This window comes from Olea europaea, chromosome 10 (assembly GCF_002742605.1).
Source record: "Olea europaea var. sylvestris chromosome 10, O_europaea_v1, whole genome shotgun sequence".
NCBI classification, from domain to species: domain Eukaryota; kingdom Viridiplantae; phylum Streptophyta; class Magnoliopsida; order Lamiales; family Oleaceae; genus Olea; species Olea europaea.
In genome coordinates this window covers 41,219,356-41,242,030 of record NC_036246.1, presented here as the reverse complement: position 1 = coordinate 41,242,030, position 22,675 = coordinate 41,219,356, and the positions used below count along the sequence as shown (strand labels likewise).

Sequence of the window (22,675 nt, the reverse complement as noted above, 5' to 3'; positions counted from 1 at the left end):
TTCAATTTGAGAGGTTGCTCCTACCTCACTTGCTTGTTTAACCGGTGCCGCTTCTCTACTAGAATTAAAATTAGAAAAGACTTGAATAAAAGACTTGAAATTTGAAATAAATAAATTGGTTCTTGATTGAATGCGAGAAAATGTGATTTGGGGATATTTCGTCACCACAAGAATGATTTTCATGTCAATTACCACAATAGATTTTCATTCTCAAGATTAACAACAATTCTAGAATAATTACAAGCTCAATTATCTCAATCTCTTCTTACATGTTAGTCGAATAAAACAAGCTCTTTACTCAACCATATTCATTAAACAACTAGAACAAGCTCTCTAAATTTAATTTAACAAACGCATTACGACAAAAGAGATGAATTAAATTAAGGGTAAACTTGCAAGCTCGGTTTACTAACTTAAGTGTTAATCCACATACATTCAATTGAAAATTCTTCATAATCTTTCGAAATGTAATTGCTACTAGGTTTTAGAATCAATAGCTATTACGTATTACTAATCTCAAAATAACATTCATCGAAACAACTTAATCGTTTAGTTGTATACCTAAACAATCAAGAAGAACAAAATAAACATTTAACACAATGGATTAAACACATTAATCAAGAGAATTATAAAGCACAAATTAATCGAAAATCATAACCCATGAAATATTCACAAATAACTAACAATTTCTTACAAAATATTGATGGAAAAAGTGAAAAGAAAAAATTGTTGATAAAGAGAGAAATGGTAGAAAATTCTTCATTATCAATGGGTCATCTTCTCCAAACTAATGCACCATCTCCATGTTCCATTTTTCCCCAAAATGTCTAAGAAAATATAGGTGAAAGGAAAAGAAAAAAGAAAGAAAACAAGAGACAACAAGAAGAAGAACCAGTTGGTTCCTCCAAAATTCCAAGAATAATCAAGTCTTGTGTTTGGTTGAATGTTTTAAACTAAAACCTAAAGAAAATTGCAGTATTGGTTCCTGGGATTTTGAAAACAATTAAAAACGGCACAGGTGGCGCCTTGGCACCGGAACAGTGGGGCCTGGGCGCCACAGTTTCTGTTTTCTTTTTTGGTTGGGCGCCCAGCTCGCTGATTTTTTTTTTTTTTAGAAACATCCTCTTTCAACGTGTTCATGCTTCCTCTTTATTTTCGTTTATCTTTTTTGTCATTTCTTGCATAAATACCTTCAAATCATCGTTCAAAGTCGAGTAATAAATCGCTAATGAAACTCACAAATATCTAAGTTTAATGGCCCGAAATAGAACAAAAACCCGCACTTATCATTTGGACTATAAATGGTCAAATAGTTATAGAAAGAGAAAGTAATGTTTGTAATATATTTTTTTAATAAATAAATGTAAGTAATAAGTCTTATGTCATTTATAAAAATTTTTAAAATTTTGTATTTTCCATATGATTGTTTTATTTTAAAGAATTTCATACATATAATTTTTGTTTTTCTTCAATCAACCAATTAATTTTACATACTTTGGAGCTGTCATCAAAGTGAGGCCTTAGACAATCGCCTAATCATCATATAATCAGAGCTGCCATTGTGCAATGGTAACACATTTGTGGGGAAAGAGGAAACATATCTTGAAGTTTCTCTAATTTTATTTTTTATTGACTAGATATTTTCCCATAATTACATATGAAGTTTCCTCTTAAACGCGGAAATTCAAGTCTTCCGTCTTTTGTTTAGATTTAGGGACCACCTGGAAAATTCGCCACCATACTTCCTTATGAACACAAGAGTCAAGATACAACCATTTTCAGTATCACACAAATTTACAAGTTGGAATATTGAACCAGAAAATTTTCTCCCATCTGTAATAGTTCAACAGAATGTCCATAGATCCAATGACTTCAACAATATCATATCAATTAGCAGTTGATACAATCTATCATTGGCAACATAAACAAGTTGAACAACTAATTTTCGACTGTGGTGAAAGTGAAATAACTTGATATCTAGAAGCTGTCGACAGAATCTAACAGTCCCCTACGAACATAATAGAATATGGTGACCTGAACTCCATAGCCATGGCTTGGCTCAAGCATGAGTTTTTGACAGTACTCACAAGACAATCTGATCTGTTTGGCACTGATGATTCAACTACCTCAGATTGGAGTTCATTAACCAGTTTTGCACTTGAAGATTATTTATCAGTATACAATTTACGGAGTGATGGGGTGATTTTTTATCATAGGCATGTCGCGGAAAGATTAAATTCTAGCGAACACCTTGGAGATTGCATCAAAGTTTACAAGAGTGTGAGGAAATCCTTTTTCCACACTATGATAAAACCACTTCGTTTGGAATTGTATATAGGTGGGGATGCAAAGAGGTTTCTAAGTGCCTTCAAGAAAAGGAGATTTTTATGGAAAGAGTTGAAGGTGAAAATTGAACTCTGGATTCGAGTGGTTTGGATGTGTTTTTGTATCTTGTTTGACGAGAAACAATTTAGTGAGAAATTATTCTCTAGTTTTGAAAATGGTGCTAGTGAAGTGATAAGAGTGTAAAATATAATATTTTCTCCTCTTAATTATTGTATTGGTGTGATTATTTGATACCACAATGCACTTATTATACTTATGCTTTGATTCATGTGAAAATGTGAAATTTAGAAGAAAAGAGTGAAAAAAAGACAAAAATTGATGAACGTGAAAGTTCAGGGACCAAGTTACAAATAATTTAAAGATGAGACAGGCAATGGAATGATGATTCGAGAAAGCTAGGAGACCATTAGGTGCAATTAGAAGTTAAATATGACCATAACATATTCTCAAATCAAATTCAAACTGCATAAAGATTTTCCAAATTTTCAGCTAGAGATTGAAGTCCACTTTTGACCCAGTAAACGTTAGAATTTGGAAAAAGCTATTTCCAGCAGAATTGTTATCCTTTGTGTTACATTTCCAACACACTTTTAATTTCCTTAATTAGACATTGGGAGAGAAAGTTATGGTCAAAATACTGAAAGTAGTCGCATAGAATATTATAGCCGAAAATTTAATTCCTTATTCGGTTCAACCTCTTTGAAAACAACTTGGCATGTGGTTTTAAGCCCTAGACTGGAGAGAACACGCCTCTTCTTCACCTTCATAACAATTTTTTCTTAAGTTTGGCTCAAGAAATCCATAAAAAACTAAATTAATTGGTGAAGTCACGAAGGAACTCGGTTAGATTTGGTTTTTTCAACGTTCTTTCTTGCATGTAATTTGCTTTTTCATTGTTAAAAATTCCGGAATTATATTTATTATGTTTGTTGGGTATGTTTGAGATTGGATTAGTTCATATTAGATTTTCATGAATTCAATCAATTTTTTTTATCGAATGATCGAAGTATTTATTGATTTTCAATTTCAAACCGTTTGTTGGTGTGATCTTTTACTATCATATGCTTGAGGTATATGATCGATTTTGATCTAATTTCAATAAACAATTGTGAAATTATGTTGTGCAAGAAATCTAGATTTGAAACTCTTAACTCTTAAGGAATTAAATAAGGGTTTGAATGTGTAAATCTTCCAATTAAAATGTTAGGATAAAAAAAACCTTTAATTGAGCATCTTCATGCAAAATTGACGTTGATTGATTCAATCTAATCTAGGGAATTCCGGCGTTTCACTGCTTCACACATTGATATAAATTTCCTTAACTTATACATTGTTATTTGAATTCTATTTCAATTGACACGTTACATTTACATAAAATCACAACAAAACCCTAGCTTTTGAACCTTTGGACTATTTTCCCATCTCCCTGTGGATGCAACACCCCGAAGCTATACTACAACTATCGCGTTGCACTTTGGGCGTAATCAAATTTTGGCTCCGTTTCCCGAGAGAAAGTACAAATACTTGAAGGATTCTCGAGCAAAAGGGTGATTTCGTCCCTTTTTACATTCTTTTAGTTAGTTTAGTTTATTTTCTTAATTATTTTGTTATTTCTCATTTAATTTCATTTTTTTTGTTTTATGAACAGGCTTCGAGATGAGCGAATGTTTGAATCTNTCTTAATTATTTTGTTATTTCTCATTTAATTTCATTTTTTTTGTTTTATGAACAGGCTTCGAGATGAGCGAATGTTTGAATCTTTTCTTAACCCTCTCTTTGATACTGAATCTATTGCCACGAACACTATATCAAATAAAACAATGTTTGATAGTGAGCATGGTGATGCATTTTATAGGACCTTACATGATTTCCTTCACCCCACACTCACATCTACACCGTCATGCATCATGTTTCCACCAAACATGCCACATATGGAACTAAAATCGGGAATGATTCAACTTCTTCCCAATTTTCATGGTTTTGAAAACGAAAATCCATACATGCATATTAGGGAGTTTGAGGAGGTGGTGGCAACCTTCCACAATCAACATGGAACTTTGGATGCAGTCAAGGCTAAAATTTTTCCCATTTTCACTCAAGGAACGAGCAAAAAGTTGGCTGTATTCATTGCGACCACGTTCGATTGGGACTTGGGTTGAAATGACTCAAGCATTTTTTGGCAAGTATTTTTCCCACCACAAAACAACTGTATTGAAAAAGCAAATCTCGTCTTTTACTCAAAAAGAGAGTGAAACTTTATATCAAACGTCGGAAAGGTACAAAGAATTGCAAGCCCTCTGCCCCTACCACGGTTATGAAAGTTGATGCCCTTCACCCCACACTCACATCTACACCGTCATGCATCATGTTTCCACCAAACATGCCACATATGGAACTAAAATCGGGAATGATTCAACTTCTTCCCAATTTTCATGGTTTTGAAAACGAAAATCCATACATGCATATTAGGGAGTTTGAGGAGGTGGTGGCAACCTTCCACAATCAACATGGAACTTTGGATGCAGTCAAGGCTAAAATTTTTCCCATTTTCACTCAAGGAACGAGCAAAAAGTTGGCTGTATTCATTGCGACCACGTTCGATTGGGACTTGGGTTGAAATGACTCAAGCATTTTTTGGCAAGTATTTTTCCCACCACAAAACAACTGTATTGAAAAAGCAAATCTCGTCTTTTACTCAAAAAGAGAGTGAAACTTTATATCAAACGTCGGAAAGGTACAAAGAATTGCAAGCCCTCTGCCCCTACCACGGTTATGAAAGTTGATGCATTGTGAGTTGCTTTTATAAGGGATTATTACCTAGGAAACGCCAGTTTGTGGAAATGATGTGTAACGGTGAATTCCTAGAAAAAGATCCAAATGAGGCTATAGAGTACTTAGATAACTTAGCCGAGAAAGCCCATATCTGGACTAGACCTAGTGCCCTGAGAGTACTAATAGGTCATGACCTACTAGAAACACCACTAGCACATGCATTTATTATCTTAGAGAGGAGGATGACTTTAGAGCCAACGTAGATGCCCTCACTAAAGAATTCAAAATCTTACGTGCTAGGGACTCAAAGCCTACACAGAATGCATCCCATGTTGAATCTTTAGGACCGTGTTTTGTTTGTGGTGGAACTGATCATCCAGCTCAAGGGTGCGCTACCTATGCTGAGATGAGAGAAGTTTATGAGGAACATGCAATGCCTTAGGCATATACCAAAAGCCTTATTCTCCCTTTTCTGAAACATACAATCTGGGATGGCGGAATCACCCCAATCTCAATTGGAAATCTGAAGGACAGCCAAATAAACCTCACACTGTACCTCTATATCAGCCCACGTCCTCTAGGAACTCTTTAGAAGACACTCTACATGCATTTATAAAGGTACATAGTAAGACTAACCAAAAGTTTGAGACTATGATTACCCAAATTGTTGAAGAAAACAAGGAAATAAAATCTCATATGTCTAAACTAACTAATGCCTTAGCTGTAGGAGAACGGGAAAAATTCCCAACGCAAGCTCAACTGAACCCTAGGGAACAACACATGGCACAAACTTCAGGATTAGAAGAAAACAATCTTAGAGAAGTAAATGCCTTAACCACTCGGTCTGGTCAGGTCATAGAACCAATTCTCAAACCTAAGGAAAATTAAAAAGTCCCTATCAATTCAAAAGAGAGCACCCCTAGTAAGGAGGTAGTGAAAATCCATCTAGAATGCCTTTCCCTCAAGCTCTCAAGTCTACCTTAAAATCTGTCGGCTAACATAATTAAATCCTAGAGCATCTAAAACAAGTAAAAATCAATCTACCTCTCCTACATATGATCTCCCAGGTTTCCACATATGCTAAAGTCCTAAAAGACTTGTGCACTGTGAAGAGAAAGTACCATGTCAAGAAAACTGCTTTCTTGACCGAACATGTGAGTGCTGTGATTGAACAAAAGATCCCACCAAAGTATAAAGACCCTGGTTATCTTACTGTCTCCTGCATCATCGGGAACCAAGAGATTTCACAAGCCCTTCTTGATTTAGGGGCTAGTGTGAACATCATGCCATATGATATTTACTTGTCGAAAAATCCAAGCTTGATTCCCGCCTATTTGGGGTGAGGGTAGGGGTGACGCTGGCGTTTCGATCTCCGCCATCGATTTTCACTATGACTTCCCGGCGGTCGGCCAAATCGAGAGACGATCGAGACAGATGGTGGCTGTCTACGGCGGCGGCGGAGGATGAATCCCGTCGATGATCGGAAAGAATAGGCTGTTGCTCGGCGTTCATGTCTTCTTTGGCATTACCTACAGAAATTCTTCGCGTATGCTTACATGAACCATGGGATTTCAATGAATTTTTAAACGAAGAAGAAAAATCCATTTCTAAATAAAGAATTAACAGGATTTGAATTTGATTATTGTGTTTTAAGTGGGAGTTTTTGTCACTTTCACCGGGGGCGGGGAGGAGCACCGGATATAGAAATTTCTACGAGTTTTTGAACAGGTAGCATAATATTGAATTTGGAAGAGAGAATCGGAATGCTGTTACCTAATTACTTTTCTGAACTAGACAAAATAGAAATAAGAACCGTCACCGTCACATGTATATATGTTAACATTCTAATATCGTATTTAGACTTGAAGGTACAATTTTAAATTCTATTTCTTCATTTTTTATTTTTTTAATACTTGTACACGTGCGTTAAAAAAAAAGGAAAAGAGTTAGTATTTCAATTTTATGATCTCCTTTAAATCTAAATACAATGTACTTAAATTTGACCTTCATCGATTTTGGAATTTTCAAACTTGGATTCTAAATGGGTAGCTGGGATCGGGCCTTTTCATTTCCTCGAGGTTTTTTAAGAGTCTAATGGATGGGAAGAGTCATACGTCAGTGTTCTTTAAGCTGCGCATGACATGAAATTTAAGTCCTCTTTTTTACTAGGATATATTGATAAAAATGTGTAAGTACATGTATCATTGTCTTTTTACTATTTGGTTTTAGAGCTAATTTCGCATATGGTCATCAATGTTTGAGCAGAATTTTACATTAATCCTTAAGTTTTTTTTTTTTTTTTGACTTATTTAATCACTAAATTTTAGGGCCTGTTTGGGAGCCATTTTTTCATCCAAAAAATTGATTTTTTGATCGTTATTTCACTATTTCAACAGTTATATTTGACTTCCTCTCTCACAGGTGGACCCCACTTTTCTCCTAACGGTCAAAAAATCAATTCTTAAAATCACTATCAAACAGACTCTTACTCTATATGAAAGAAACAGGTGTTCATGTATGGCTGCTGAACTGGATTAAAAATAGAAATGCATGTAAAATGTTATTATGAAGTTGCTTTTTCCTTAAACAAATGATCACAATGAAAGATAATAACTAAAGTCCACTACAATTTTGTAAATTTTCCTTAATCCATATTTTTCATTTCTAATCTAACATTTGTAAGTCCTAAGTCGAATTGGACATTATTTTCATAAATGGAACGGCTGATGGCATTAGTTAATGTTAGTGGTTGAATGAGTTAAAAACAAAAAACAAAAAAAAAAAAAAAAAAAAAAAAAAAAAAAAAAAAAAAACAAAAACAAAAACAAAAACAAAAACAAAAAAGAAAAAAAAAGAAATTTTTTTTTAATTGATTTTGGGGGTTGAAAGTAATAAAGAATGTGTTGATGTGATCCATTGAGAAGCTTCATGCTACACTTGCCTATGTATTTGGAAGTTTTTGAATCATTATATCCATCCTTTCATATAACTTAACTCAAACTGCATTACAACCCTTTACATTGACTGATTTGATCCCAAGTATGGTTGTGGTAAGAAGTGGATGAATTCTCATTTGGAAGTATGCCTATCACAAGATCAATGTTTGTTTGTTGCTTATTCATAAATATTTAAGCCTCCAAGTTATGTATGTATACCCTTTCTCAGCTCTATAGAGAAAAACCCGCACTAAACACTTTGATACCCGTGAGTTATGGGGATGAACTTTCAGCTTGAGGCATACTTATTGTTGCATGTGTTAGGGTTGGCGGTAAGATAGTTATGGCTTGACACACACTCATACATTTGGAATGTGTTTTCAATATCTTGATGATCATAACGTTGTTAATTTCTTATGGTGTTGAGTTTGAAAGGGACATGATATGTGGTTAAATTGATACTTAATAATTTCACTTGTATCATAGTCTAATCATTCGCTTACTTGTTCTGCATTGAATAGCTAGAGACTAGCAATAAGTAAGTTGGGGGTGTGATAAGAGTGTAAAATATAATATTTTCTTCTCTTAATTATTGCATTAGTGTGATTATTTGATGCCAAAATGCACTCATTATATTTATACTTTAATTCAGGTTACATTTTGGTAGAAAATGTGAAATTTAGAAGAAAAGAGCGAAAAATGACAAAAATGGAAGAAAGTGAAAGTTTAGGGATCAAGTTGCAAATAATTTAAAGATGAAACGAACAATAGAATGATGATTCAAGAAACCTAGGAGTCCACTGGGTGCAATTAGAAGTCAAAAGAAGTTAAATATGATCATAACATATTCACAAATCAAATTCCAACCGCATAAAGATCTTTCAAATTTTCAGCTGGAGAATGAAGTCCACTTTTGACCTAGTAAACGTCAAAATTTGGAAAAGGATATTGCTAGTAATATTGTAGCTCTTTGTGTTAGCTTTCCAATGCACTTTGAATTGCCTTAATTGGACATCAGAAGAGAAAGTTATAGTCAAAATACTGAAAGTAGTTGCACAGAATATTCTAGTCGAAAGTTTAGTTTTTTTATTCGGTTCAATCTCTTTTGGAAACAACTTGGCTATGGTTTTAAGCTCTAGACTGGAGAGAACACACCTCTTCTTCACCTTCACAACAATTTTCTCTCAAATTTGGCTCAAGAAATCCATGGAAAACTAAATTAATTGGTGAAGCCACGAAGGAACTCGATTAGATTTGATTTTTTTCAACGTTCTTTCTTGCATGTAATTTGTTTTTTCATTGTTAAAAATTTTGGAATTAGATTTCTTATGTTTGTTGGGCATGTTTGAGATTGGATTAATTCATATTATATTTTCATGAGTTCAATCAAGTTTTTTTCATCGAATGATTGAAGTATATATTGATTTTCAATTTCAAACCGTTTGTTGGTGGTGATCTTTTACTATCATATACTTGAGGTATATGATCGATTTTGGATATAATTTCAATAAACAATTATGGAATTATATTGTGCAAGAAATCTAGATTTGGAAGTCTTGACTTTTAAAGAATTAAATAAGGGTTTGAATGTGTAAATCTTCCAGTTACAGTGTTATGATGAAAAAACCTTTAATTGAGTATCTTCATGCAAAATTAATGTTGATTGATCCAATCTAATCGAGAAAATCTCGACGCTTCACTGCTTCACACATTTATATAAATGTCCTTAACTTATACATTTTTATTTAAATTCTATTTCAATTGACACGTTACATTTATAATAAATCACAACAAAATCCTAGCTTTTAAACCTTTGGACTATTTTCCTGTATCCTAGTGGATACGATACTCCGAAGCTATACTACAACTGCCGCATTGCACTCTGGGTATAATCATGAAGAATGTTTTTGGGAAATAGTTGGAGAATCTACAAATAATTTACTTGTTTTTATAGAAATAGTGAGTTGCAGTAATCAGTCCTTAGAGAGGATGGGAACAATTTTAGGCCTATATGATACACTGCTGATTCTTTTACAATACATTGATACCATGTTTGACTTCGACACAGCAAAGGGTGTTCGAAAAGGCGTGAAGGTGAAAGTGTCTCAACCTGAGAATAATATAAGAAGGATGTTATTGGATTTTGAGAAAGCTGTTTTTCATGAGCTTTCAACGATACAAGATGATAGGGGTGCCATTCATCCTTTGACGAACTGTGTGATGAATTATATCTCTCTCATTGTATGCAAGAAGTAGCTCCTCACCAGCTTGATTATATTAGTGCCACCATTGAAATTTGGGGATCAACTGATTCCAGAAGGAGAATTGGGGGATCTTAAAGGCAGAAGTCATTTGGCTCTTCATTTGATTTTGATCATTGTGTTGTTCAAGTGAATTTGAAGGGGAAGTCGAAGAAGCTCAATCATGTCCCTTTAAGGCATTTGTTCATGATGAACAATGCTCATTACATTTTAGAAAAGATCGAAGAATCTAAGGAGCTACGCGAGATTATTGGTGATGATTATATGGAGAAACTGAATAGGAATGTTAAGCAAGCAATGACCAGCTATCAGGTTTCAACTTGTGACAAGTTCTTGTCTTGTTGTCGAGAAGAGGGACTTTATTTACTTGGTGCTTTTCTACTCAGGTGTCAAAACGTGCATTGAGAAAAAGATTGAAGGCCATTAATTCCATGTTTGAAGAGATTCATACACTTCACACAAAATTGGATAGTACATGATTTAGAGCTCCTGAATAAACTTCGTGCGTCCATGGTTGACAAGTTGATTCCAGCATACAAGAAATGTTCAGAAGCATAGGGAAATACACAAGAAATACTTTCAAAAAATAAATATAAAGCATTCAATCGAGGATCTCGAGGCCTTGGTCTCAAAGAATCTGTTTTCAAATAATGAAATTATTGTTTAAGAGAAGGTATTGGCAAGCTTGAAGTCCTAGACTTTCTCTGTTGTTGAGTGCATGTATAGCAACCTTTTCTTACGGAGCAGGATTTTTTTTTTTTAAGCAAATACCACTAGTGTGGTTTATTTTATATAATGAAAAGCGGGAAAACAAATATAGGAGGGGGGTATAGACCTGACCTCCAGCAAATGTAAATTGTAACAAATATCTGAAGATAAAATGCAATCACAATAAACAAGACACGAACAAAAACTAATGAAATGTACTCAAGGGTATTCCCGAGGGTAAATTTTCGGGTGGTAGTACATAGACATCGATCGGGTCATGCGTCTGGTCTGAAACACTTCCGGATCATAGTAGTCTGCGATGTCTGGCTCGCTCGTTGGAGAGGGGTCTCGCCTGCGTGAAGGAGCCTGCTTTGGTGAAAAGTACTGTTCGGAGGGTGGTGCACTGAATGTCGGACGAAAAGCGGGTGCATCTGATCTCATGGTGCAAGTTGCAGGTACGTCTGATCTTATGGTGCTATGTTCTACAGAGCAGGATGATCGTCTAGACTTCCTAAACTTGAATTTCAAATAGATTGTATATATGAATAATCAGATAGTTGTTAAATGTTCTGTCGCTTAATAACATATTTAATTTGATACTTGTTGACTGGAAAGGATCCCGAATCAGTTCTCCGCAAACTTCCTAATCTTGAATAGTAATATGAAATATCTTGGATACTTCGAGGGATCCTATCCTCCTTGTTTAGGCAATTCAAGGTGCCTTGGTCCTCCTTAATTCAACACAAGGTTGAGATGAAAATACTTCTTTTGATGATTTTATTGATAATAGTCTTGACTTTAAATAGCCGTATGGTTTACAATTATTAAAGGAAGGAATTACATAATTGATGCGCAAAATAAGTTCTTCCATTATTATTTAAATCTTTATTTGATAAGCCTTAACTGGAAACCAGGATTGCAATCCACCTCAGCCTTGCAATCCTTGTATACTTGGTACCTTGCCATACGTCCATGTTGCAATCCCTATGAATGTGCTGTCTTGCCAATTTTGCTTCTAACAACTCCATCCTCCATAAAAACATCCTTGTCATCAAGGATGAAATAAGGAGATCGAGGCTTAGAAAATTCCACGTCTTCCTACATAGCATCTGCTGGAGAAAGATTTTGCCAGTGAACCAAGATTTCTTCACCTCCCTTATTTATCTTGCTATTCAAAATAGCTTGTGGTAAAGGGTCCATAGGTTGGTCCATAGAAATAGGAGGTAAAATTTGTTGAACAGAGGAAGTCCTAGATAATTAGGAGGTAAAATTGGTCCATAGAAATAGGAGGTAAAATTTGTTGAACAGAGGAAGTCCTAGATAATTAGGAGGTAAAATTGGTCCATAGAAATAGGAGGTAAAATTTGTTGAACAGAGGAAGTCCTAGATAATTAGGAGGTAAAATTGGTCCATAGAAATAGGAGGTAAAATTGGTCGAGTATAGGTGTAGCAACCTGTTTTTGTGGATCAGGATGATCGTTTGCACTTCCTAGACTTGAATTTCAAATAGATCGTATAAATGAATAATTAGATAGATGTTAACACCTATTATGTCATTATATTTGTCACTTATTTTATGGCAAAGTAGCATTATTCTTTTACTATCTCTGTCTATCTAGAGTAAAAAGTTTCAACAATCACTAAACTTAGTATAATGTCATGTTGTGGTCACTGAACTTCCGTTTGCTGCTCAATGGTCACTGAACTTACAAACACACCACTCCATCCATCACCCACTGCCCCAGCCATTTGAACCCATCTCACGTGGCTTGACGGCAGGTGAAGTGGCTGTCGACAGCGTCAAACTCGACCACGGTGGACACAATTTCACAACCAAAACATGATCCTTCACCATTTCCCAATCCACGATCTCTCATCCCTAATTTGAACACCCAGCCCTAGATTGATTTTCTTCTAAATCCTCCCCCAAATCGATTCTTTAACATCTGGCAAAATTGGCAGATCTTTTTTGCCTTCACAGCAACACCGGCGCAGGTCGTTTCTTCATCTTCACCCTCATAGCAACACCAAACTGACGGTAGGTGAAGGTTTTCAAAAGGTAATAATGGTTTCATACCTGGTTTGAGAATGAACAATTTCTTAGTTTGTAGCCCTAATGTATTTATTGTTTTTCGATCTTCCTTTACATTTCAGAAATGTACAAAAATCCAAAAGCAGCATGAAATTTTTTTTTTTTGCTGCTCAAGCAACGAAATCCAGTAACAGCTTTGTGTAATACATTAACTTTTGAATGAGATTTAGGGCAACCTCCAACCCATGTTTTGAATGTAATTTACTGCATTGAAAAATTCATAATTCTAGCTAGGTTAACTATCATATTTGTTTAGTACTAATGTAATCGTGGCTGTCAATAATTTTTTTCCCCATAATTCTGCATTTAGTATTGGAATTTAATTTGATTGAAATGATGGGGGTGTTAAAGTTGATGGGGATTATGAACATGTTATTACAAAATTTGATGATATTTTCAAGATATCAAATAAGAAAGACGAAGTTGATGTATTTTATACAATTAAAGTTGAGAAATGTGTTTGCATTTGTGCTGTGTAATGACTAATGAGAAGTGGGTATCTTTTCTTAGCTCAACTTCAATTCTGAGGTGGAAGAAAGCTATGTGGGTTAATTGTGTACATTATAGGCTATCATGAAAATTCCTCCATAATACTATTGTTAGCTGTAAGATACTTGGTATACAGATTGATTAACGTACTTGAAAACTCATGTTCTGTTTTTTTTTCAGATGGATCCTTCGGATAGGGAGTTGGTGTTGGAATATGGAAGTTACGGTAGACAACTATTGACTAACAACATGGATAACATCAAAGCTTTTACTCTAACTGCCGAAGGTGAAGGTGTAAGTGTGGATCTAACGGAAGACTAGCAGCTCGAGACGCTAGAAATAGATCAAGCATGCAAGCTTGTTGTATGTTGATTGCCATTTGTTTTAGTCCACTTTGCTTGTAATGAAGCTTTTATATATGTTGAAATGTTTCTAATGATCTTATGGTGTCTTTGAAAGGAAAGATTGTGTCGTCCATTTGTGCACATAGTGGAATTGTTTCTAATGATGTTATATATTTATTTTTGTGTTTTCGAGAAGATGAATTTCCTCCAATTCTTGTTCTTCTTGTGTTTTCGTCTACACTTCTTTCGCCTTTAGTTATCTTAATTTTTTGTAATGAGGCCAGCCCTAACTCTTTCAGTTGCTTTTTCTTGAGCCTGATATGGCAGGACAATAAGAGATTACAAGTTAAAGACGGTGCAGGACTCCAGCACAACATTTTATTATTATTAATGGATGTTATGGAATGAGATTTCTTTGCTATACAAATACAACAGAAACTCGTTCAACTTCAATTAAGATTTCATCAAGGAGACGTTCATGCACAACTTCACATAATTATGTTCAATCTCAAATCAAACAAGTCTTTGCAAGCACAACAAAATCAAAACAGAAGCCACAAAAAAGGAACTTAGTCAATGGAAAAAACAAATCAGCATTCAAAGTGAGTGTTCGCCGAAAAACTTCAGTTGTTTGACATCTGAAAACACCATAAAAAATACATTTACATTACTTTGACACTACAAAGTTATCAACACCCTTATCCACAAAAACATTAACACCCTTTTTCACGATCTTCATCAGTATCGATGTCCCTTGTAGGTAACGCCCGTCCATGTGCGGGAAGAGTGACCAGCTGCTGTGGTATTTGAAGTATTGTAGTAGCACCACACATTGGACAGTATATTGTTCGTGCCTCAATACGAGACCCCAACAACTTCTCCCCACAGTGCCTGCATATATCTTTCATAAGCTTCCTTGATTCCATATCCCTTGTTTTTGCCTGATTACTTGGAATTGAAATGCAACATGAAGCTTAATACAACGTAATGTGATCACTTGGTAGATTTCTTTTATAAGCTAAGTTTGGAAACTCTTTGTTGCTTCGTCCATGCCTCAATGTCATTGAACTCACCCAAATCCTCCACATTCTGGAACCCAATAGTTTTCCTCTATGCAAATTGCCACTGCTTTGCAATCAGAGTCTATTAAAAAAAGAATCCAAATTAATATTTATACTCAAGTAAATCCCCAAGGGGAGGGCGAGGGGGAGGGGGAAGAAAAAATGATTAAAATCAAAATCTTTAGGACTACAAAATCTTACCACATCTTTTATTGATTTTGATACAAAAACCAGCCTCTTCGAATCATCATGTTCGACACCACATAATATCCTAATCTGCATAAAAATTTCTCACCATTCAAGAACACAATTTAACAAGACATTTTAATTTTGTAACCATAATACTTTTACTAATAATGCTGATAATCATCAAACTAATATCATCCGCAACGCTAATTCAATAATTTCCTATCACAACTACGACCATCAGTTCATTTTCAGCCTCCTCCAACAAAATTAAACAATGACCACCATATCATTTTGAGCATTCTGTAACAAGAATTAATGCTTACGGGATGCCTCCTGAAACAAAATTAAACAATGTCCAATTTCAAAAATGCTCACAGGATGAACCCAGGTTTAAAATTGAAAATTCAAAGTGATGAACCCAAGTTCAAAATTGAAAATTCAAAGTGCTTTCAATGAGAAATTATTGAAACAATTTGAACGAAGGAAAATCTTACAACTCTCTTTGATTTTGTGCAGTCAGCAAATTTGAACAAAAATTCGGTCATTCAACAGTGTCAATTACATATTCTTCATACCAGTAAATAAGAATTTAAGAGATTACCTTCACCGTTCGCAGTTGGTTGGGCTCCTCTGGTTTCCTTCTTCGAGTTTTCAACATTTAGGTAACGGGACGTGGGTTCAGATTTTATTGGTTGATAATCATCTGCAGCTGGGGATGGTGTACATTGGAAGGCGAAGAACTTCTGGCAAGTGACTCTATGTTCGATCCAGGATTTTGAATTGGGGGAGATTGAATTAGGGTTCATGGGAGAGTGAATTAGGGAAATTGGTTTTCAATTTTGAATGGGTTAGGGTCGTGTAATCTTAAACATGTCCATCGTGTATCACTTTTGACGCCGTTGAATGCCACATGGAATTCCGTCAGGGCCAGATCACACAATTTCAAATGGCTTTGAGGTGAGTGATGGATGGAGTGGTGTGTTTGTAAGTTCAGTGACCGTTGAGCAGCAAACGGAAGTTCAGTGACCACAACGTGACATTATTATACTAAGTTCAGTGATTGTTGAAACTTTTTACTCGTCTATCTATGATTTCACATTATACTTCAAGGTTTGGTTGTGCAGTAACACGTTTGAATATGACAATTTGCCCCCGTTTGGCCCCCATTACATTACATTACATTACATTCTATTTTTCTCTCTCCTATTTTCAACCATACAATCTTCCATAAAATAATATTACACGTAAATCAAAAAAATTTCTCTCTTTTTCAACCACTTATTTTTCAAAAAAATACTATTCTGCTCATTTTCATTACCAAGTAATGGGAATCAAACAGGGGCTAAAAGTACCGGAAAAGCTCAAATCTTGTAAATTATACATCAATCACTTGAAGCAACCAAACAAAACGCGATAATGGGAGTCTTCCTACTTCTTAGTCTTCCTTTGGCACGCACATGGAAATTTCCAATCTCTTACCTGGAAAATCAATGGTTGAATTTTTAGCACCAAAAAACAAATCTCTCATGTCTCAGTTTTCATTTAAGTGAAAAGAAATCCATACCTGTTTGTCTAGTCTCCCGAGTCAATTTCACTTGCTTTTTATTCAATCTGTTGTCATCTTCAACCATGGCTGAAGCAATTATAACTGTAATCTTAACACAATTGGCTGAAATCACGAGAGAAAAGATCCGACAGAAGGTGAGATTAGTTGTGGGGGTCACAAAGGATATCGAAAAACTCACCAGCGTATTGGAATCCATCCGATCTGTGCTTGTTGATGCTGAAAAGAGAAAAGTGAAGGATGAATCAGTCAAATTGTGGTTAGAAAGGCTCAAAGACATAGCATATGACATCAACGGTGTGTTGTCTGAATGGCTAACTGCAATCCGCAAGTTGAAAACTGAAGGTGTTGAAGATTCATCCCTTTCCAAGAAAAAGGTATGTTCTTTTATCTCTTTACCTTGCCTTGGATATAGACGAGTTGTCCTACGTCGTGACATAGCCCTCAAGATTAAGGACATTAATGAAAGACTCGATATTATTGCCACCGAGAAAGATAGGTACAGTTTTAATACGTCAATGGAGAGTGGTGATACTGGGAGGCTAAAAACTAACTCTTACATTGATGTATCTGAAGTACGAGGTCGAGATGTGGATAAGAACACTCTTGTAAGCAAGTTGTTGTCTGAGAGTAGCCAAAGTCATGGATTCCATGTTGTTTCTGTAATCGGCATGGAAGGAATTGGTAAAACAACTATAGCACAAATGGTCTACAATTGTGCTTCTGTAGAGCAAGATTTTGAGATAAGAATGTGGGTATGTGTTTCTGAGCCTTTTGATGAAGTTCGAGTTGCAAAGGCAATTGTTGAAGACCTTGAAGGTAATGCTCCGCATTTATGTGAACTTGAAACTCTATTGCGCCGTCTTAGGAATGCTATTTCAGGAAAGAAGTTCCTGCTTGTGCTGGATGATGTGTGGACATATGACTACAGGAAATGGGAACAATTGTTCAACTCTCTCAAATTTGGTGCAGCTGGAAGTAAAATTCTAGTGACGACGAGAAATGAGAGAATCGCAAAAATGTTGAGAAGTAGCCACGTGCTTCATTTGGAGCAGTTGACAGACGAGGACAGTTGGTTGCTATTCAGTCAAACAGCGTTTTTCGAAAGAAGTAAAGAGGATTGCGAAGGATTGGAAGGAATTGGTAGGAAAATAGCTGACAAGTGCCGGGGCATACCTCTTAATGTAAAGACTATTGGCACTCATATGCGGTTCAAGAATTCTTTACAAGATTGGCAGAATGTTCTGAATAGTGAATTCTGGGAATTTGAAGGAGCAGAGAAAGTTCTCTTTCGTCCTTCGATGTTGAGCGACTTCGATTTTCCCTAGACAATGAAAAGGTGCTTTTCTTTTTGTGCTTTTGAAAAGGTGCTTTTCTTTTTGTGCTTTTTTTCCAAGAGATCACGTCATCAATGCAAACAATTTGATCAAACTCTGGATGGCGCAAGGCTATCTCTGCCCTGTGAAAAATGTAGAAATGGAAGTATTAGGTGAGGAATACTTGCAAAATTTGGCTATGGGGTCTTTCTTCCAAGACATAGAAAAGGACAAGGACTGTAAAAGGATTCTAAAATTTAAGATGCACGGCATGGTTCATGATTTTGCGCAATATCTTACGAAGAGAGAATGTTCTGTGGTGGAGGTTGATGGGGAGTTTGCAGTAAATTTGGGATCGTCTTATAAAACGACTCGTCATTTGACCCTGGTACGTGCAAAAGACGTCCGCTTTCCTACTTCCATTGCTAATGCAGGAAAACTACATTCGTTTTTGTTAGGTTTGGTAACTCAAATGTGTTAGGATTATTGTTGATTTAGAATTTGATTAAGTGAAATCCTGAAAATTGGTTAGGAGTCTTTTGAAGATGCGTGTTAGACTTTTGCTTGGAAAGAGAATCTAATGGCATCCAACAAAAGGAAACAAAATCCTTTAGAAATTGGGCCTCCTAATTGTAATATATTTTCTTTCTTTTAGGACTCTTTTAGGGTTGACCTATAAATACAAGGCTTCTTTGTCAGTTTTATTAGAGGTAACAGATAGAAGCCAATCGCAAGAATGCTTTGTATTCTCCATATTATTGATTCAATAAACATCGTTCCTCTGTGTTAATTCATTTGTTCTTCTTTACAATTTAAACCTTGTTTCGTCGTGTGATCTTGTTTACTTCAATATTGTCTTTAAAATTTCGTTCTCTACAATCCAGTTTGGAATCAACGTGTGTTATTGGAGCTTTCGCGCCCAACAGTTTTGGGTTCAATCTTTCTTTGATACGCCTCCAATTATAAGTGAATTGGACAAGATTGAGCCAGATTTATGCAATCGCTTGGCATGTCTCAAGGCGTTAGATTTAAGTCGTAACAGGTTGCGTGAACTTCCAAAATTACAAACCTTGAACCTTTCTGCCTGTGACAATCTCAGAAAGTTGCCTCAAGAAATGGGAAAATTAGTAAATTTGAGGTACCTTTAGATAAATTGCACTGATAGTCTTAAGACATTACCAAAAGGGATTGGCAACTTGAGCTCACTTCAGACTTTGAGCAAATTGGTCAGTGTTCGTGGTATTGGTGGTGAAGCAGCGACATGTGGACTAGAGGATTTGAAATAATGAAGAATCTCCGAGGATGTCTTAAAATTGAAGGATTGAGTTGCGTGACAAATGCTAATGAGGCCCGGATAGCAGAGTTGAGTGAAAAGAAACATATTTCTGACTTGCACCTCGACTTCAACTCTAAGGCTCAAGCAAGCAACCAAGACGAAGTGATTTAAGCTCTTCAGTTGCATCCCGGGTTGCAATCTTTAGTAGTAAGTTCATATGAAGGCACTCGATTCCCAAATTGGATGGTAAGTTTAACCAATCTGAAAGATCTTTCGCTTCAAGAGTGCCAAAATTGCACAATTTTGTCTCCTCTTGCAAGGCTTCCGTCCCTGGTAACTCTCCACATAGATGGTCTGCATTAAATCTCCTGGGCTCGAATTTTTGGGTGCAACAGACAATGTGAACGATCAAATCACAGCAGACAGCAAAGACAGATCATTGGCATTATCATCAGAAGAATATATTGCATTCCCAAAGTTGAAGAAACTGAAAATTTCAGACATGGGAAGTTGGGAAGAATGGAACATGATCAGAACTGCAGACATCAAGGTCATGCCTAAACTCCACTTTTTGAAACTTTACAATTGCAGCAATCTGAAGGCACTACCGGATCCTCTCTTTAAAATGACACCAATAAGGAAGTTGGGTATCCAGAATTGTCCAATCATGCAGCAGAAATACAAGAAGGAAACTGAAGACCAATATTGGATCATATTTCCCATATCCCGAAGCTCCAAATATCGTAGAAGTCTAGTGCAAATTATCTAGTATAGCTTGCTTCTTTTTTATATTTCTGCCTTAGCCTTCACTGAGTTATGCTTCATAAATAGCATCTTCTGTTAGCTAATCTTTTTTATGCTATCTTGCTAAGTTATAGCATTCTTCTCTTTTCAATCCATTAGATATGAGTTTCATTTGGAGTCACACCAAACAAACTAATATTTTTTTTGATGGAAGCAATAATATGGCTAAGAAACATTTTCTCAAATGCAAGCTGCAAGCATTAGTTTGTGTCACAAGTTGAAAAAATGTTTCACTTTGACAATCAAGTTAGCTGTGATTTCTGATACATAGTGAAGAGTGTAACGCAATTAACTTGACAGAATTTCAGTTTATGTTGGAAACTTGGATGTGAAATGAAACCAATGACCATTGTTTTGGAATTGGTTAAGTATAAACATGAAAAAGTGACTTTCGTGTCAATTTCGGCCAGATATTTAGACTTGATCGGATAGTCAAATTATTAATGTAAATAGACTAACTTATTCTACTTGTAGAGTAAATCGTCATGGTATATTTGAAATCTCAAAACCAATTTGGGATGAATGAGAAATTCCAATCCAAAGTTGGAAAGAAAGAGAGAAACAATTGGCTAGAATTCAACCAACTCCACCGCTCGCCTAGTGATAGCTTGGCGCTCGAGCAGTGACTGTGAGGCTATCGCTAGAGTGACAAGCTAGCAACAGGCAAACGACCTCCTCACTATTTTTAACGCTCGAGATAGGCAAAGGTAATTAGCGAGCGACAGCAAAAGCCGCAACTCATAGCAAAGGTTGCTGAGTTTGGGTTGAGTCTCTTCACTTACAACCTCTCCCCTTTATAAGCAGGACCTTAGGGACGTCCATTTCTTCATCCTGACGATATGCAATCATAGCATAACATTAATTTCCTCTTTCTCTACCAAAATTCAGCATAAATTCTGGTTTTCTTTTATTCATTCAAAAAGGAGTACAAAATCCGATTTTGGTTCGTTGATCTTGTGTTTTGGAGTGCTACTAACACAAGAGGATAGTCGTTGTATCTTGAGAGCTGATTTCCATCATCCTAGGCACAATTGTGGGACAAAATTGACTTAAGGATAAAGAGTTCAACTTTTGCCTCGACTTTACATCTATTTCATCTGGCGTTATTTTTTCCTTCTTCCCTTGCCAGTATTCTATTCAATTTTGGTAAGGTAAGTAAGTTTGTTTTCAGTTTTTGAAGTCATCTCTCTATTATTTTTCCAAACATCTTTAGTCAATTTTTAGAGTGATTACTTTATCCTACTCGGTTAAGCTGATTTCACTTCGATTTAAGATATTCTATCCATCTAGGATTTGATTTGTGGTTAATCTTCTACTTTATTTAAACAAAAATGAATACGGTTTTCAATACCAATTCTACTTCCAATGATACATTGAATATGGGAACTTCAAAAGGAATTGTTCCTACCGGTACGATCCCTTGTGTTGCGGTTGCCCCTCCCACCATTCATACAAACTCCATTCCACATGGAGAGAAATCGGATAAATTTATTGGAGTTGAGTTTAAGTGATGGCAGCAGAAACTGTTGTTCTATCTCACGACTTAAACCTGGCAATATTCTAAAATGAAGATGATCCCGTTGTGCAAGAAGGGAAAATAACAGGGCACACTAATAGCATTGGATGCTTGAAAACATTCAAATTTCTTATGTGAGAGCTACATATTGAATGGGTTGGATAATGCGCTATATAACACATACAGCTCCAAGAAATCTGCCAAAGAACTATGGAAATCTTTAGAAAAGAAATACAAAACTGAAGACGTTGAAGCGAAAAGTTCAACATGGATAAATTTTTGGACTACAAAATGGTAGATTCAAAGACGGTCATCAGTCAAGTACAAGAATTACTTGGGATTCTCAAAAACATTCACGTAGAGAATATGTCTCTAAATAAATAATTTCAAGTGACTATAATTATCAAGAAACTTTTATCCATATGAAAGGACCTCAAGAATTATCTCAAACACAAGCGCAATGAGATGAATAAATGAGATCTCATCATTCAATTGAGAATTGAAGAAGATAATAGAACTCCGAACAAATGTGTTGGATGCCATATGCCTAAGGCCAATGGGGTGGAGTCAAATAACAAGAGCAAGGAAAGAAAACATTCCATAGAAACTTCTGAAAAGAATGCAAAGAAATTCAAGGACAGTTGCTATAACTATGGAAAGGCCGAACTCGCTCTATCGATTGTTGCAAACCTAAGAAGCGAACCAAGAAAAATATCACTGAATCTGATGCTATATCTGATGGTATATCAAATATAATTTGTCAGCCATTATTTCATAATGCAACAATGTTAAAAATCCCATGGAGTAGTGGGTGGATAGGGAGCTACCCATCACATATGTGCCGATAAATGAATGTTCTCTTTCTATACTCCAGCCGAGGGTGAGAAGTTGTCAAAGAAAAATCCATCAAGTTCAAAAGTAGAAGGACAAGGCAAAGTAATCTTAAAGATGACATCAGTCAAGGAATTTAACCTCAACAATGTTCTTCATGTGCCGGATAT

At 35.7% G+C, this 22,675-nt stretch overlaps 1 protein-coding gene and 2 long non-coding RNA genes across 3 annotated transcripts; 2 read left to right on the top strand and 1 right to left on the bottom strand.

The window, feature by feature from the left end:
• Window positions 1-12,695: 12,695 nt before the first annotated feature.
• Window positions 12,696-14,159, top strand: LOC111402284. Its single transcript, XR_002704208.1, has 2 exons — window positions 12,696-13,082; window positions 13,785-14,159. It is a non-coding gene; the product is annotated as an uncharacterized LOC111402284 (long non-coding RNA).
• Window positions 14,160-14,521: 362 nt separating this feature from the next.
• LOC111402283 lies at window positions 14,522-16,238 on the bottom strand. The gene is made up of 3 exons (XR_002704207.1): window positions 15,800-16,238; window positions 15,211-15,285; window positions 14,522-15,091 (listed from the first exon to the last, which is right to left on the bottom strand). It is a non-coding gene; the product is annotated as an uncharacterized LOC111402283 (long non-coding RNA).
• Window positions 16,239-16,827: 589 nt separating this feature from the next.
• Window positions 16,828-18,090, top strand: LOC111400673 (putative disease resistance protein RGA3). The gene has a single exon (XM_023028065.1). The coding sequence runs from the start codon at window positions 16,828-16,830 to the stop codon at window positions 18,088-18,090; it is 1,263 nt and encodes a 420-aa protein (XP_022883833.1).
• The last annotated feature ends 4,585 nt before the right edge of the window (window positions 18,091-22,675 follow it).